We start from the raw sequence: 14911 nt of genomic DNA on the forward strand, positions 1-14911 counted from the left end.
TTTCTTATCTTTCACAGAAACTTCTGTACAGAGACAGAATACATTTACAGTTTACATTGTGAATTTTACCACTCTGTTGCTGGCACTATGTAAAACAAAGTTAATTTTGAGAAACTAAGGCGCTAAACAAATCAACCTTGTGAGACTAAAACAAATACGATAAAAACTCAAAGAAATGCCATTCAGAGATTGACAGTGGATAGTTTCCACTTTTTGAATGATGATAAAAACTGGAATATTTTCAGATATAACAAATCTGTCACTGGCTTTTCAATCCCTGTTAACCTTAAAACTGTATTCTTATTTTGGTTTTTCAGCAGCGCCGAGATAAACATTATGCTGACGACAGTGGTAAAAATACAGTTGAAGCAGAGTGTGTGTGACAATATGTGCGTCAGGGTAAAAACAATTAGACTAAAAACATTAAATAATATTGTACAACAACTATTCACACAAAGTCGATCCCACACAAAATAACCCATGAACCCGAAACTGCAAAAACCTCCACGCAAACTTTTATTATTGCTGCTTTTTCATGGCACAAATAATATAAACAATGAATCATGTTATTCATACTATTATGTTCTCTTTTGCCATGCAAGCTCACTACAGTGCTGCTTCTATTAGCTTATATTACACGGAGCGACACAAATAAATGAGGAAACAGAGCAGATTCAGGTTTGATTAGCCTCACACAGGGCCGGACTAAATTCTACAGCTGGTTTAACAGTTTGTGAGTAAATACAAAAGGATTATTATTGTCATTATCACACAAAATAATGGTTATGATAGTAATAGCAATATTTATAATAATAAAAATAACACATTCTCAGGGCGTCACAAATATAATTAACCAAAGGGGGCCAAACATAATGTTTTAAATAATTTAAACATTTCTGACATTCATTCCTTCGGGTGTTTTTTTATGTACAGTAACTATTTATATTTGTATAGAAGTAGTGCGTCATTTTTAGAAATAAATGAAAAAACACAGGGCTGCATTCCGTGAATGCTGTGCAAATAACATCTTTTTACATCAACCCTACAAACTTTACCGTCCTGATAAACAGCGCACCCTCCCTCCTATTCTTCACAAGCACTCACAAACACAAAGTCTTGACTCAATCAAAACTTTGTTTTCAAACCAACATGTCTGCTGTCCACTGACAGGTAATGAACCACTTACCTGTCAGTGGACAGAGGAGCACAGAAAAGCACTACTTTGTCTTATCGGCCTTAAACATCTCACAAGTGTTGAGGAGGTTCTGCTAATTTACTCACCAGCTAGTGCTTAAGTTCAGCGATTGTTGGAAATGTCTTTGTCCCGCTTTTCAAATCCCACTGTGACATCTTGACTTCTGTCTCATACACAACAACGTGGCCTCTACAAAGAAGAAAAATGAGGACGAGCTCGTTGGCATGCATTAAACCTCAACCTCCTTTTTTTTCTCCTCTCCTGCTGTCATTTGACCTGCCCTCAGGAAATTATACTTCAATGGGACTGCAGATTTCAACCAAAGAGAAACAGCCAAAGATTGAAGCTTCTTCCCTCCCTCAGCTTTGCGGACACCATGCTAAAGTGCTAATCAGAGCATTGGCACTGTCCTACCAGTTGGGGAATAAGATCAGTTAGCCACAGACGTTGGTTGAGTTGCTTCTCTGTGATTAAAATCAGAATTGGCCGTTTTGGCACCTCATCGATACAATACAGCTACAAGAAAACTTTAACCAGAGGACCACCAGAGATAAATCAGTTACTCAGTAACAGCCACATCAGCCGCACAGCAACTGCTGACTGCTAATATTCAGGAAAACTCTATGTCTAACTGCTCTGATACCAAACTTGGTCATACTGCCACTTCCTGTAGCCAACATGGTTTTGGTTTCAAAGAAACTGCAGCAACGTGGAACAGATACTCCTTTTCTCAGCACTTACCACCATTAATTAAGTCCCGCCACAACTCCTTGCAGCAAACAGAACAAGTGAAGAGCCAAGTGGAAACCAAAGAAAAGAAGCATTCTCCAGATGATTTCTGCAACAACCATATCCATCTACAGCCTAAAATCTTGTAATCTGAGTAGGACTGTTTGCTATGAGCATCTTCAGTCCAATTTTGCCTTTAAGTGCCATCAGAAATATAAAAATCCCAAACACAATTTGGATTGCGACGACTCAAAGCACCATCTTATCGTCCAAGAGGGAAACGAAGTTCAGAGTTGCCAATCTTGTGTACATAAACTGACAAATATTGCCAAAATAGAAAAAAAACAAAGAAAATGCTAAAGAATAGAAATAAATGAAAAGGAATATCAGTCTTTCACAAACAGCTCCACGGTCACACTGGGAGTTCATAATTTTTTCTAATAATATAATCTTAATTATATCTTAATCTTTTTCATTCAAGAATAAAACGAGAACAGCAGTGTCTCACCAACATGTATGTATACACTTTTTTTATAACAAGAACACACTCACAAACTTGTTTTTAAACTTTTAAAATAAGTCCGAAGGTGTGGAGCCTCCAGGACAATAAACAGAGTATTAGTGACAGAATAAAATAACCGATTGCCTCCCACCAAGAAGACTGCTTTAAGAAACTGTGACTCCATGAAGAGAGGCAAAAGAAGGATTTTTCACACAGTGGGACGTCCCAAAGAAAGAACAATTGTCTTGAGTGAAGAGCGTCTAAAAATGCCAGTCCTCGAGCTTTCCGATAATATTCCTCAGCATGAAGGAAAAAAACACAAAGAACAAAAACATTGAGAAAAGAAAGTTTCATGAAATTAAAAAGTCAGAATTTCCTTTTCTCTTTCAGAAGAAAGGGAAACGAAACACGATAGACAAGTGCAAAGTCTAAAGTCAAGTTGGTGATGAAGACAATGATTCTTTTCCCTCCATGTTTCAGCCGTGGGTTAGATGAAATGCAGTCAGACGAGGCAGCAGTCGTGGCTGACAGGAGTGATTTTAAGTTGGTAGTGGTGCTGCATTTATGTCATGGGAAGATCACTGAAAAAATGCACCTTTTATGTCATATATAAAGTGGACAATTAAACTTAGAGTTTTGGCAAAAGGACCCAATTCGTTCACACTGAATTTTGAATTCACAAACAAATAAATATATGTAGTCACATATTGATAATCATCATAATTGCTTAAAATATGCTTAAATATTTTTTTCAATGCTTCAATGCATGTCGCTCACTAATGGGGCTTTTTTCAGCAACTACAAAAAGAATCTAAAAGTTTTTTACTTTTTCGTCACAAAGAATTGGCAAATAAGAGGAATTAAGTATTAAAAACATTTGAGATGTAATGTTCACACAACACGAGACAACACAGTCATCATGTTCTTTTAAATTATTGCCTACTAATTTTATTTTTTGTACTGGTCACAGAGAAATCCCCAGACAGCTGCAGCCATGAGGATCATGTTTTACCAGTCAATGCTAGTTGAATAATTTCTGCGGCATTGAAAAGTACCACCAGAAACTCAGACCCAAGAACCATAACTTTACTTTGGTTTCTTCAGTTAAAATGAAAATTAAGTCCATCTAACTGGAAATGTCCCTGCACTGGTGAAGGCCTGTAACTAAATTATGACATACTGTACTGTAACTCTGAACCAGCAAGTCACTCCAATGGTGTTTTCTCCATGACACAAATCCAGCACACCGAGTAGAGACCATGAAGTCTGAGTCTCCACTTCCTGGAAAGTAATGTGGGATGTGTTTTAAACCTTCCCCAGGTGTCATGGCGTCTGACAGACTGATGGGACATCCTGGGCAGGATGTCTTCGCAGCACTGGTGAGAGATGTGTGTGGTGATATCTGGTGTCTGAAGTGGGTTAGATCTAGATGGACTTGGAAGAATCCTGTTTGCTGATAAGAACTTCCAGCAGGCGGAGTTTGGCCTTAATCCTCTTGTACTCCCTGTACTCCTCCAGCATCGGCACCCGGTCCTCCTTCAGAACATTTCTACGGCAGAGGAGTGAGACAGAGCAGAATAAGTCTTCTAAATGACACATGCTGAATAACATATGGTCCAAGCACAACAGGAAAATAGGCATTGGGTATTGTCATTCGGGCTACAGAGTAGGCCTGCACGATTTGGGCAAAAATATGAATCACAATTTTTTAGCTTAGAATTGATATCACAATTCTCTGCTACGGTTTTTTTTCTCACATGAATGTTTATTGCACACATAAATCATGAGAAAACTTATTGTCAGTACCAAAAATAAAATGTTTTTGGCACCTAGTATAAAACACTACACATCACCATAAGCCCGTAAACATAGAGGCTTCAGTCCTACTACGCAGTGTCTCATTGCGAAAAGAACTGACTGAAAGACAAGCCTGTTTTTTGGCTTTGTGTCGCCTAGCTCTATGCCATTCTGTGATGCTTTCGACTACAGCAGTCAACATTTCTGATACCAGAACTGTAACTGTCCGTAAGATTGAATTGGTTGAACATGTAGTCTGACAGCTTTCTTGCCATGTTACAGCAGGGATTTAAGGCGCCATAATATAACCTATAACCTACAGTAATCCAAACCTGTCATACTAATAATCTGCGATAAGGAATGCATGGTGGCGGCATACTAAAAATAAAGTCAAAAAGTTCATATCAGCTACATTAAATGCCAAAACTGCAACCTATATTTCAATAAATTTTGATTTCCAATCGTTATTCTGACCCCGCATGGATAAAAATCTGTTTTGTGCAACTTGTACATCAGACTGGATAACATTGCCTATAAAAAGCATAACTGGATTTCAGTCTACTTTCTTGGATAAAGAATGGCTGAAACATTAACAAATCCAGATTATCCTACATGTATCTCCATAATATTAAATTTTTAGGAAATGAATAACATTTAATTAATTATGCTGACAATCTGGATTTTATTTGTGTTTGCATGTGAGCGACTCTGTCTTCCCCTTACCTTCCATTATGCTGATAAAAATCTTCCTCAAATTCTCGGATGGTCTTCCTCAGCTTTTTCTTCTCTGCTCTGGCCTTCCACAGCTGTTCCAGCAGCTCTGGCCTGGAAGATGACGAGATACATGGGAACGTAGTTACACATGCTGCAATGAGATACCAAGTTTGACAGTTAAACTTAAATCCCAGCGAGAATGTAAGAATCAACTCCAAGGGCTCGCAGACCTAGGATTCTTTTAAATTACATTCGTTCCCAAAGATGACAAAACAACCATTTTTTCAATCTTAAACCATAAATTAAGAATTAGAAAGAAAAAGAGAGAATAGAAAGTAAGGAAGTGAGGTCACTATGAGGAAGTGAGCTGTGGTGGCATTAGGGATCAGCTGTTGAAATCATGGTAAGAGACCTGGATGTGCAAACCTGAGGTGTGTGTGTGTGTGTGTGTGTGTGTGTGTGTGTGTGTGTGTGTGAGAGAGAAAGGGCGATTCTGTGACATGTTTCATAGCCAGATTACAGACTCTTTTCTTTTCGTCTCACATTATTCTTGCTTTTGTCTGCAGTCAGAAAAGTAAGATCAGAGATTTGATTAATTAAGGGTTAATAATTAATTAATATAGTCAAAAAAACGTACAACTTAACTTAAAACATACAACACTGCCTGAATAATTTCAAACACAGAGCCTTATATTTTATTTGGGGTAATGTTTTTATATTATTGTGACGCAGGTGTTTCCTTTACAGGAAAAATAAGGGGATGTATATAAACTGTGTGTGTGAGTTATTACATGGACGAGGCGTTGGAGCTGGACAGCCGCAGGTCCAGCGCCAGCTTCCCCGAACCCTCCTCCACTTTGGCTGTCATTGGACAATCTCTGTGCCGGTCGGATTGCTTCTGGCTGCTTATTGATTCGTCAGAAGACGTCATAAAGTCGACGGCCATGATGACATCAGAACTCTGCATCTCCCCACCGCTGCTCTCTCCCTCCTCCTCATCGTCCTCTTCTTCCTCCTCCTCCCTCTCCTCCTCCTTCTCGTCTTCTTCTCCTCCTTCTTTTTCTTTCCGCTCATCCTCCTCCTCCTCTTTGATCTCCTCCCAGAAATGAGCGGTTTCCCCCTCAATGATTGGCTGGAGGGTCTGAGTTCGCCTCTTACTGGAGGGGGACACCTGAGGAGCAGAGAGAGGAGTTAATGCAGGAGAAGTGTGCGCACGCACTAGGTTAATATTAGGACTGGAAACAAAAAAAATCACTCATAGATTGTGATTATTCTGCAACAATTTCTAAAATTGTCCAAAAGCAGAATATCAATGGTATGTACTTTTTTACAAGTTAAGTAAATGTCAGACTGAATGACCAACGTAATGTGCATTTTGTGTGTGATAACGATTACTTTTAAAAATATCTCATTATATATTGTCTCTAGAAGTGTACTTTGCTAAAATATTGTTTTATTAGACTGGAGTACTTTTAGAGCGATGAACCTAATAGGGCTGCACAATTAATCAAATTTTAATCACGATTTTGACTTCCCACGATCAAATTTGCGTGATGGAGCAATTTTTTTAAATGCGTCCTTTCATAAAACATTTTATATATCTATAACATAGATGGGCTTTTTTGCAAAGCCCATCTATCGCTCCATAACCACTGTCTGATCATGTGCCAGTCAGAGATGTTCCCTGCACCGCGCAGCTTAGTTTCTAGATGTAGACAGTCACAGAAGACAGAGAAACGGGAGGAAAATTCAACAGATAGCAGTCGGTTATACGTCGGCCTCAAGGTTTACCAGTTTACTAGTAAATGCAACATTTTGTCCCGTCTGTGTTTTTCAGACAACAGCAGTGACTAGTGCTAGTCGGTGCTAGTTAGTGTCTGTTAGCTCACAAGCTCTAGGGCGCGAGTAATATTTTTCCTCTAGGACGCACCGGTGCACATAATGTCCTTGCATCCGCTGCAATGTTGTTACTTGGATATGGTTTGATTTTGCGTTACATGACCCATTTTTTCTGTAAAGCCGTACCTGTGTTGGATCTCTCTACTCTTATTCTCCGCACAACCTCGCCACACAGTGAGGCCACTCCACATTTCCGACATTCGTCCACAGTTTTAATTGTTATTAACACAGCTGTATATTGTTAAGCATGAGAGGCAAACCTGTATTTGTACCAGTGTTTCCGCGGTTAACTCTGCTATCGCGGCCGCCACGGCAAAAAACACAGAAGAAGTTATTGAATGCAACTAAGTCCAGTTCGTATAGTAATAGCGTGTGAGACGGAGCTGCTGGACCTGGAAGAGATGTGACCCATGCACAGAATATCATAGTTCACAAAAATGCAGCGCAGTGACGATACAGACGTTTCATATCCACAACGTGAGTAACTTCACTGACCCGCAGTTCGACCCGTGCTCGACCCGACCCATTCATGACGAGTCAGCCGTCTCTCTGTGAGTCGCACACCCTCTCTCCCTAGCTCTTTTAATAAGTTGTTGTTGAAAACAATTGAAGGAGCTTTCTCAAAGATACATTAAAAAAAAACTAAAAACATATATGCTATGCTATTTATTTCAGATAGCTAATTTTCATTTACATGTGTTGCAGCTGTATGTCTATACAACGTACAACTTCAACATAAGAAGAATGTAGCATAATATGGATGTAAAAGCTTGTATAAATAGCCTATGTGTCAATAAAAGTTGTTTGGTTAAAATCAACAAATAATTCTGATAATAATCGTGATCAAAATATTGATCAAAATAATCGTGATTATCATTTTAGCCATAATCGTGCTGCCCTAGAACCTAATAATAAAAGAACAAGATATGTTAAAGATTGTGAAGTTTTTTTGTAGGGCCTTTTATAATAACACATTTATGAACTTTAATGAGCATGTTGCTAACATACTGGGATAGATGTAATGCTGTAATTCTGTGTACATACTGTGACAGGTGTGATGCTGACTCTGGTGAGCATCTGTTTGACCAATCTGTAGCGGTCATAGAGAGGCTTCACCACGAGACGCTCCTCTCTGGTCACCTGAGAGTAAAAATGACAAACATGTTAAAACAAAGGTAAGCAGATGTCTTAACACAGCTTGACAGGATTTAGGATATTCTGGTAACTTACTGGTCGACCATGCAGGCCCTCATAGTGCAGCAAGTTCTTCTGAAGGACCGTCTTCTCACAGGACAGCTGCTCCTTGGTCATCTTCTACAAAGACAGTTGATCATGTCATAGCGATTTGATTTAAGCACTTTTGATTGTGACACCCTGTGCAAATAACATGTACTAATGTTGTACTGCTGTGACCTGCCAAGGTCCCTGTGTGTGCATCAGTGCGCTGACAATGTGACATCATATGCAATACAACCATGTAAACTGACATTTTTCATTGTAATGTGTACACGTTTTATGCCAAAAGTCCAAGTTTGATCCTGTTTATTAAAATCTAACAAATAAATTTGCTGTCTCAGTAGTTTCTGCTGCATATTGGCTCACTTCATATGTATTTTGATGATTTTCATTCATACATTTCCTGGAAATGCGCTCATAAGTATGCCTATATGATGTGTATTTGCGTTACTATAATTTGTAGTAATTATTATAAATGTTCTGTATTAAGATGCAGCTTGTTTTCATAACCCCACTTACCCCCAAAAAGTTAAATAATTGTTTTGTCTGGTCTTTGAAGCAAGGACTGATTACTAAAGACCAGGCAAAATTGGTCACTTGCTTCTCCCTAAAAAATCCCTCTATCTATCTTTCTATTCTCTAAAATCACAGTTGCAGGGCAAAAATACATTGTTATTGTTTCAATGAATCCAGTAGCTAATCAATAAGAGTGATTGATCCAGTCCCTGATCTGCTAACCTTGATGTCATCGGGCCAGCCGTCCTCCTGCCTCTTCCCTTTGACCCTGCATTGGATAATCTCCAGTGTTTCCTCTATGGTGGGACGCTGACCCTTCACCTCTCCTGCTGCATCGCAAGGGCCTTGGTCCAGTGTGGAGCCAAAGCTCTTGGGTAAGGTGTTGCTCCGAGGACGAGTCTGGGGGCCAAGCTCACTCTCTGCACGGTGTTTGGCATCTAGAGGAGAAATACAGTGATGAGTAAAAGATACAAAAGGAGAGGAAGTAGAGAGGGTAAAGTACAGAAGAAGCAACCAGGACAAGGAAAGTGGTTGAGGAAGAGAGAACGGGGAGGAAATCTTAAGCCTTCAGACAACACATTAAACATCTTTCACTGGGAGATCAGACATGCAGGATTTTGACAGACAGCTGTGGTGGTAATAGTCAGCCAGTCACAGTATGAGGAGAAAGACAAACATGCTTTTCAAGACACACCCCAAACAAGAACAGCAAACCCAGTCAAAACCCAAACAACCCAAGCAAACACTGTTTCCTGAACATGTCTCTTACAGCGTCTGACTCTAAAAACGTTAATGACATTGACATTTAAAGGCCCCAGAGTCTGCTTGATGGTTACAGACCCAGACGTACAGCTGCCTGCTGGATATTATCTCAGGACAAAGCATCACGCTACTCTGAAATTATCATATTAGAATAAATCAACTTGCCCTCTGCAAAAGCATACAAAGCTATGGCTTGCAAAAAACACAATTGTACTTAAATATAGACTCTTTCATTTGCAAAAACATTAGAAACACTACATGAAATGTTCTGGTATTATTTAATGATTTATAACAAAACATGTATTTTTTTGATGCTCACAGCACTTTACCCTTATGCGATTACAATAGAATAATGGCAGCGGTATAAAGTTTTAGAGTACAGTTTTAGACACAATAATATAAAAACAGATTATCTTATCCTCACTTTATATCACACCTCGATAGATACCGTTGTATGTCAATGTCTTGTCCCAACATGCGCTTTCATCAGGAAATACACCAAAACAAAGAAGCAACATGCTCTCACAATGCCGCCTCAATGTGACTGTCAGTAATGTATGTAATGTCTACTTACTGAGGGGTTGGTACTTACTGAGGTGATACAGTCTAGAGCTCAGGCCTGAGTAGGGGTGGAGCAGGGGGGTGAGTGTGTGATGGGGAGGTGAGCAGATAGAGGAGGAGGAGAAGGAGGAAGGGAAGGAGGGAGCATGGTGGCGTCTGTATGAATGGAGCAAAGCCTGGTGCCTCAGCGTGCTTCTGGGTAAAAGGTGGTGCTGGCGTCCTGGTTGGCCGATCAGTCAATCAATCAATCAATCGGTAGGTTGGGCGATAGGAGGAGGAGGGAGGAAAGTGGAGAGCGGGTGCTCGCGTTATTGTTGTTTTCAATTTTGATTTTAAACAGAGAGAAATGGTTTGGCCACTGCGTTCTCCGACAAGGAGAGCCGCCACCTCACATTGAGAGGGTGGACGAGTGTCATGGGATTTGTTCAGTTTGGTGAAACGATGCATAAGAGAAACGTCAACATGAATAAAACTATTTCTATAGATGAGATATGTCATATTTTGCACTCAAATACTTGTGCTTCAAGGAACACTAGCTTATCAAAGGACAAAAACTCCTGCTTTTTTATCAAGATTCTTTTGCATTCTTTTCTTCTTCTTCTTCTTCTTTCTATTTATGTATAAGATAAAGTCTTATCCACCGTTTCACCTTACTGAATTCACTGCAGAGATAATGAATGTGGTTTCACAAGGACGCACCAGCACACTGAAGGGTGGGAGCCACGCATGTGTGAGCCATGTCAACCCCTGGTATGTGCATGTGTGTGCGTGTGTGTGTGTTAGACCAGCATACATGCAATGTTACAAAGGTGAGAAGTGGGGAGGGTCAGGCTGTGCAGCATGGACCAGGATGGCACACAGATACTCTAACCCTGACACACACACACACACACACACACACACACACACACAGACACACAGACAGACACACATAGAGAGAGAGAAAAAGAGCGAGTGGTTCTACCTTTGATCTGCCTGCGGATCTTTGTGAGGTCCGTCATCCATTTGAGGACTTTGGGATTAGCTGCCCTGTCTCCATGAGAAGGCTGCAGAGAAAAGAGGAGAGAGAGGACAGAGCAAGAGCTTCACTAAAAATGTCACAACAACACAGAATTTACGACAATAATTTTAGCACTTGGCTGATGTTTTTACATACAGAGACTTTAAGTCTCTGTACAAAAAATAATCGTTCCCTTTATTTTCTTCACAACGTTTAGGTCCTCTGACCTTCATTGGATAAAGTTCATATATGAAGAGAGGAGGAGAAGGACGGGGAGAGAAGACCGTGAGGAACCAGAGCGAGTTAAAGGAGGGAAGAGCAGGAAGATGGAGGTGACTAAAATGTCTTAAATAGAGTGATTGACAGGATTGTGCAGGATTTTCGGTTTGGGTTTTCCATTATTCATTATTTATGCCGATACATAATCAAATCACGCGCGGGCACACACAAACACACACACACACACACACACACACACACACACACACACACACACACACACACACACACACACACACACACACACACACACACACACACACACACACACACACAGTATATAACAATATTTATTTTTTCTTCTTACTAGCCCTTGTTCAAAGTAGTTTTTATTAATAATTTCTTTTTAATTTTTTAGGAAGTACATTACAACTTTTGATTAACAAGTTGTCCCCCCACACCCAGCGGTTCACAACACGTAATTTTACTGCTCACTAATCAAACAATCAGTACATACTCTAGAGTGACTTTCTACTTGTACCTTATAGTTTCTCTCCTTCTCAAATTGCTCTTCAAACTGCTTTATTTTCTTTTTCAGGTGCTGAAGCTTCTTGGTGAGTTGGTGGGTCATTGAATCTCCTCCTCTCATCGCTTCTTTGGAGCCAACTGATGCTCGCCGCGGCCTGGAGTGACATAGGATACATGAGGATGAATAAACTGCCAAAAATACATACAGTTTAAATCCAAAACAAAATATAGTAGCAATGCTAGTGAGTATGCTGCAGCTGGATGTCCTAGCCTGATAGTACCTCTGGGCTTTGGTTGGTGAGATGGCGTCCGGGTCCTTCTGAAGGAATCGCTGGGCACCGTGCGCTCCGAAATCAAGAAAGCGTCGTGCCAGGAGGTGAGGGTGTGAGCGGGAAGAGGAGGGGGAGGTTCCCTGCCCTCCCTCCTCCTCGTCCTCCTCACCGTCCTCCTCCAGGGGCAGCAGCGGGAGAGGAAGCATGCGGCCAGCCAGCGGAGAGAGTTGCGCCTCTCCACTCTCGTTGTCATCCTGCCAGGATTTGAAAGCAGGGACGGGGTCTGGAGAGAGGACAGAAACAAAGAGAGGGGCGAGTCGGAGCAAGTTAACAAAAGTCAGTGAAGGAGGGACAGAAAAGACAAATTTAACAATTAAGATGTACATTTATCAATCAGATGCACATAAAAAAACATTTGGGAGGAGTGGTTTAGCTACAAATTAATTTATATTCTTCGGTACTCTGCAGAGACACTCATTGCCTGATTAACAGAGTCTTCACTTTCAGCGCTATGCTATTGAGATGAATCAAGGGAAAAAAGGGGAACGGAGAGGGTGAAGGAGGGTTTGTGACGATAATGTGACAGTGGCAAGAAACAGAGGAGCAAAAACCCAATTTTCAACTGGTATTAAAATTTGAGTGATGTGATTACAAGTGGACAGCTCTAAGTACAGGTGTGAAAGCACCCAGGACGCACTGACATCCGATCACTCAGACCACATTTGGAGATGGTCTGGGTCACATATGGCCACATTCCTACTGCAGTGAGTATGTGTATGTGTCCTGGGCCACATTAAGAACCACCTACTAAACTGTGAACAGAACTACGCACTAATTCAAAGTATTCCTTTCACAGAAACCACTAAAAGTGAATTGTGTTTTTGGATGTTGTTATCATACTGTCTGGGATGTGTGGGTGTTTTTATTCCTGTGCTATTATATTCCTGTTATATTGCCGGCTGTCGGAGCTCTATGCCCTGAAGTTTCCTGGAAAATGCAGCTGCTGGTATTTTTAATTTCATAAAGCGTTGATAGATTAACAGAAATGCAGGACATTACTACAGAAATTCCAATATTTAAGTTGCACGTCACGTGTTTTATTTGCGTATATAGAGCAAAGAAGTTAGATCCATTCCCAAGTGGTCACTCATGATGCATTTGGAGGACACATTCTACTGCCAGGTGGGAATACATGCAATTAAAGCTGTCCACTTGTGATCAGATAACTTAGATTGGATTTTAATACCAGGTAAAGTCAGGAATAAGTGTCCTGATCCATCCATCCAGTAATCTGGTTGCAAGAGCAAAGATGAGAGCAAGAAGAAGAGTGTTTCACATGCAGGGATTTATTTATAATCAGTATTACAAAAGCACATTTTTAGATGTGTGAATATCAATAAAGTTTGCTGTATTGTGTCCAAAGCGGCAATGGGAAAAGATGAAAGACTGGACAGGTAGGCTGGTGGATGGGCAGGTAGATATGAAACTACTTACCTTGGCCTTCTTTTTGCAGATGCATGCATGAGAAATCTATGGGAGGGAGGTGGAGATGTGAGGGGGGTGAAGCTGTTTGGATTAAAGGAGGACGGAGAGAATAAAAAGGAGGAGGAGGGACAGGAAGAGACAGTGGAGACGAGGAGCAGTGAGGTCAATCATTCTGAACAACTTCACTCTTCAACATTCATTCAGTCAATGGAGTTTTTCCTTGAGTCATATTAGACATTTAAAAGAATTATGGGTGACAACTCGCAAAAGAGATTTTTTGGGAAACAGATACAAATGTTTATTTTCAAGTATATTTGATTTTGTGATGCCCTTTCTTTCTGAGATTAAATTTACTACATAATTTTACAATTGAGAGCTTTTAAAGACAACAGCATTAATGTATAGTGTTTTGTAGATGTATAAATAACATCAATATAGAAAACCATTGAAAGGTCTGTTTTACTGTACAGTTTCCTTCTCTATTACAATGACATTATATTGACATCATATCTCCTACCTTCCCATTGGTTGTCAGGGAAGAGTTGGAGGTGGGGGTTGTGGCCAGAGTTTGGTTGGCATGGCGATAAGTGGTTCATGTTGGTATTGCTGGTGTTGGCGTTCTGATCACAGCGGCATGAACTTGAATCCTGGAGGAAGAGAAAGAGAAATCAAAAAAGCAAATCAGGGATGGAAACAATGAAGGAAAAATGAAAATAATTGGAGATAAAGGTACAAAAAAAAGAGAAATGAATTAAAAGCAAACAAAAGAAGGAAAGTACAGCAGTGAGACAGATATTGTAACATAAATTTGATGTAATAACTTGGCAAATGTTTTTTATAGATCCAAAAATGACTCGTCTGTCCTTGTAATTCAATTTAATTTAAAAGGCTCCTTTGAAATAAAATCAACACAGAAACCATTATTTCATCTATTCCATTTTATTGCTACTTACACAGCTTATGGTGTCAGTCTGAGTCTGCTCCATGATATCACAGGGTTGGTCGTCCAGACTAAAAACAAAGATAAGAAACAGTAGACAAATTTGAAACAATAACATAAAGTAAATAATAGTAAAGGGAACAAAATTCTCACAATATGTAGCACACACATATATATCTACCTTGTCCAAATTATACCTAAAATGTTCATTGACGTTTTCAAATTCGTCTTGATAATTCATTCTCACTCTGATAACTGTGCTTTACATTCTTGATGTAAGGTGAAACTGAACTTAATACAGGCAAACTGACAATCCACCCAGCTCACCTGGCGCTGTTGACGTTGTTCTCAGCATCTCTGACAGCCTCTGCATCCAGGTCCATTCCCGAGCTCTCCTGCAGGGTGGCGCCACAGTCCAATGAATCCTGGGAGAAATCAACAGCAGACTAACTTGATTGTTTTTATGAATGGAAATCAGAGACTTAAACAAAACTAGTTGAGCAGAGCAAGAGACATTATTGGGTATGAATAGAAACAAAAAGGAATTGTACATAAA

General features: G+C 40.1%; 1 protein-coding gene across 6 annotated transcripts in view; it reads right to left on the reverse strand.

The window, feature by feature from the left end:
* Nucleotides 1–497: 497 nt before the first annotated feature.
* fam13b (family with sequence similarity 13 member B) overlaps nt 498–14911 on the reverse strand; it is a 65618-nt gene continuing 51204 nt past the window's right edge. For 4 of the 6 annotated variants that reach the window (XM_034883040.1, XM_034883042.1, XM_034883039.1 and 1 more), the window contains 14 exons: nt 14683–14780; nt 14369–14426; nt 13933–14062; nt 13425–13496; nt 11940–12213; nt 11672–11813; nt 10876–10957; nt 9943–10131; nt 8811–9025; nt 8067–8150; nt 7881–7976; nt 5729–6108; nt 4947–5048; nt 498–3975 (listed from right to left, as the gene is read on the reverse strand). In XM_034883040.1, coding sequence (XP_034738931.1) covers nt 3852–3975; nt 4947–5048; nt 5729–6108; nt 7881–7976; nt 8067–8150; nt 8811–9025; nt 9943–10131; nt 10876–10957; nt 11672–11813; nt 11940–12213; nt 13425–13496; nt 13933–14062; nt 14369–14426; nt 14683–14780 — 2046 coding nt within the window. In that variant the 3' untranslated portion in view covers nt 498–3851. The remainder of the gene's footprint in view (nt 3976–4946; nt 5049–5728; nt 6109–7880; nt 7977–8066; nt 8151–8810; nt 9026–9942; nt 10132–10875; nt 10958–11671; nt 11814–11939; nt 12214–13424; nt 13497–13932; nt 14063–14368; nt 14427–14682; nt 14781–14911) is intronic. The other 2 variants (XM_034883043.1, XM_034883044.1) reach the window with 2 other exon arrangements.

This window comes from Etheostoma cragini, chromosome 10 (genome assembly GCF_013103735.1).
Source record: "Etheostoma cragini isolate CJK2018 chromosome 10, CSU_Ecrag_1.0, whole genome shotgun sequence".
NCBI classification, from domain to species: domain Eukaryota; kingdom Metazoa; phylum Chordata; class Actinopteri; order Perciformes; family Percidae; genus Etheostoma; species Etheostoma cragini.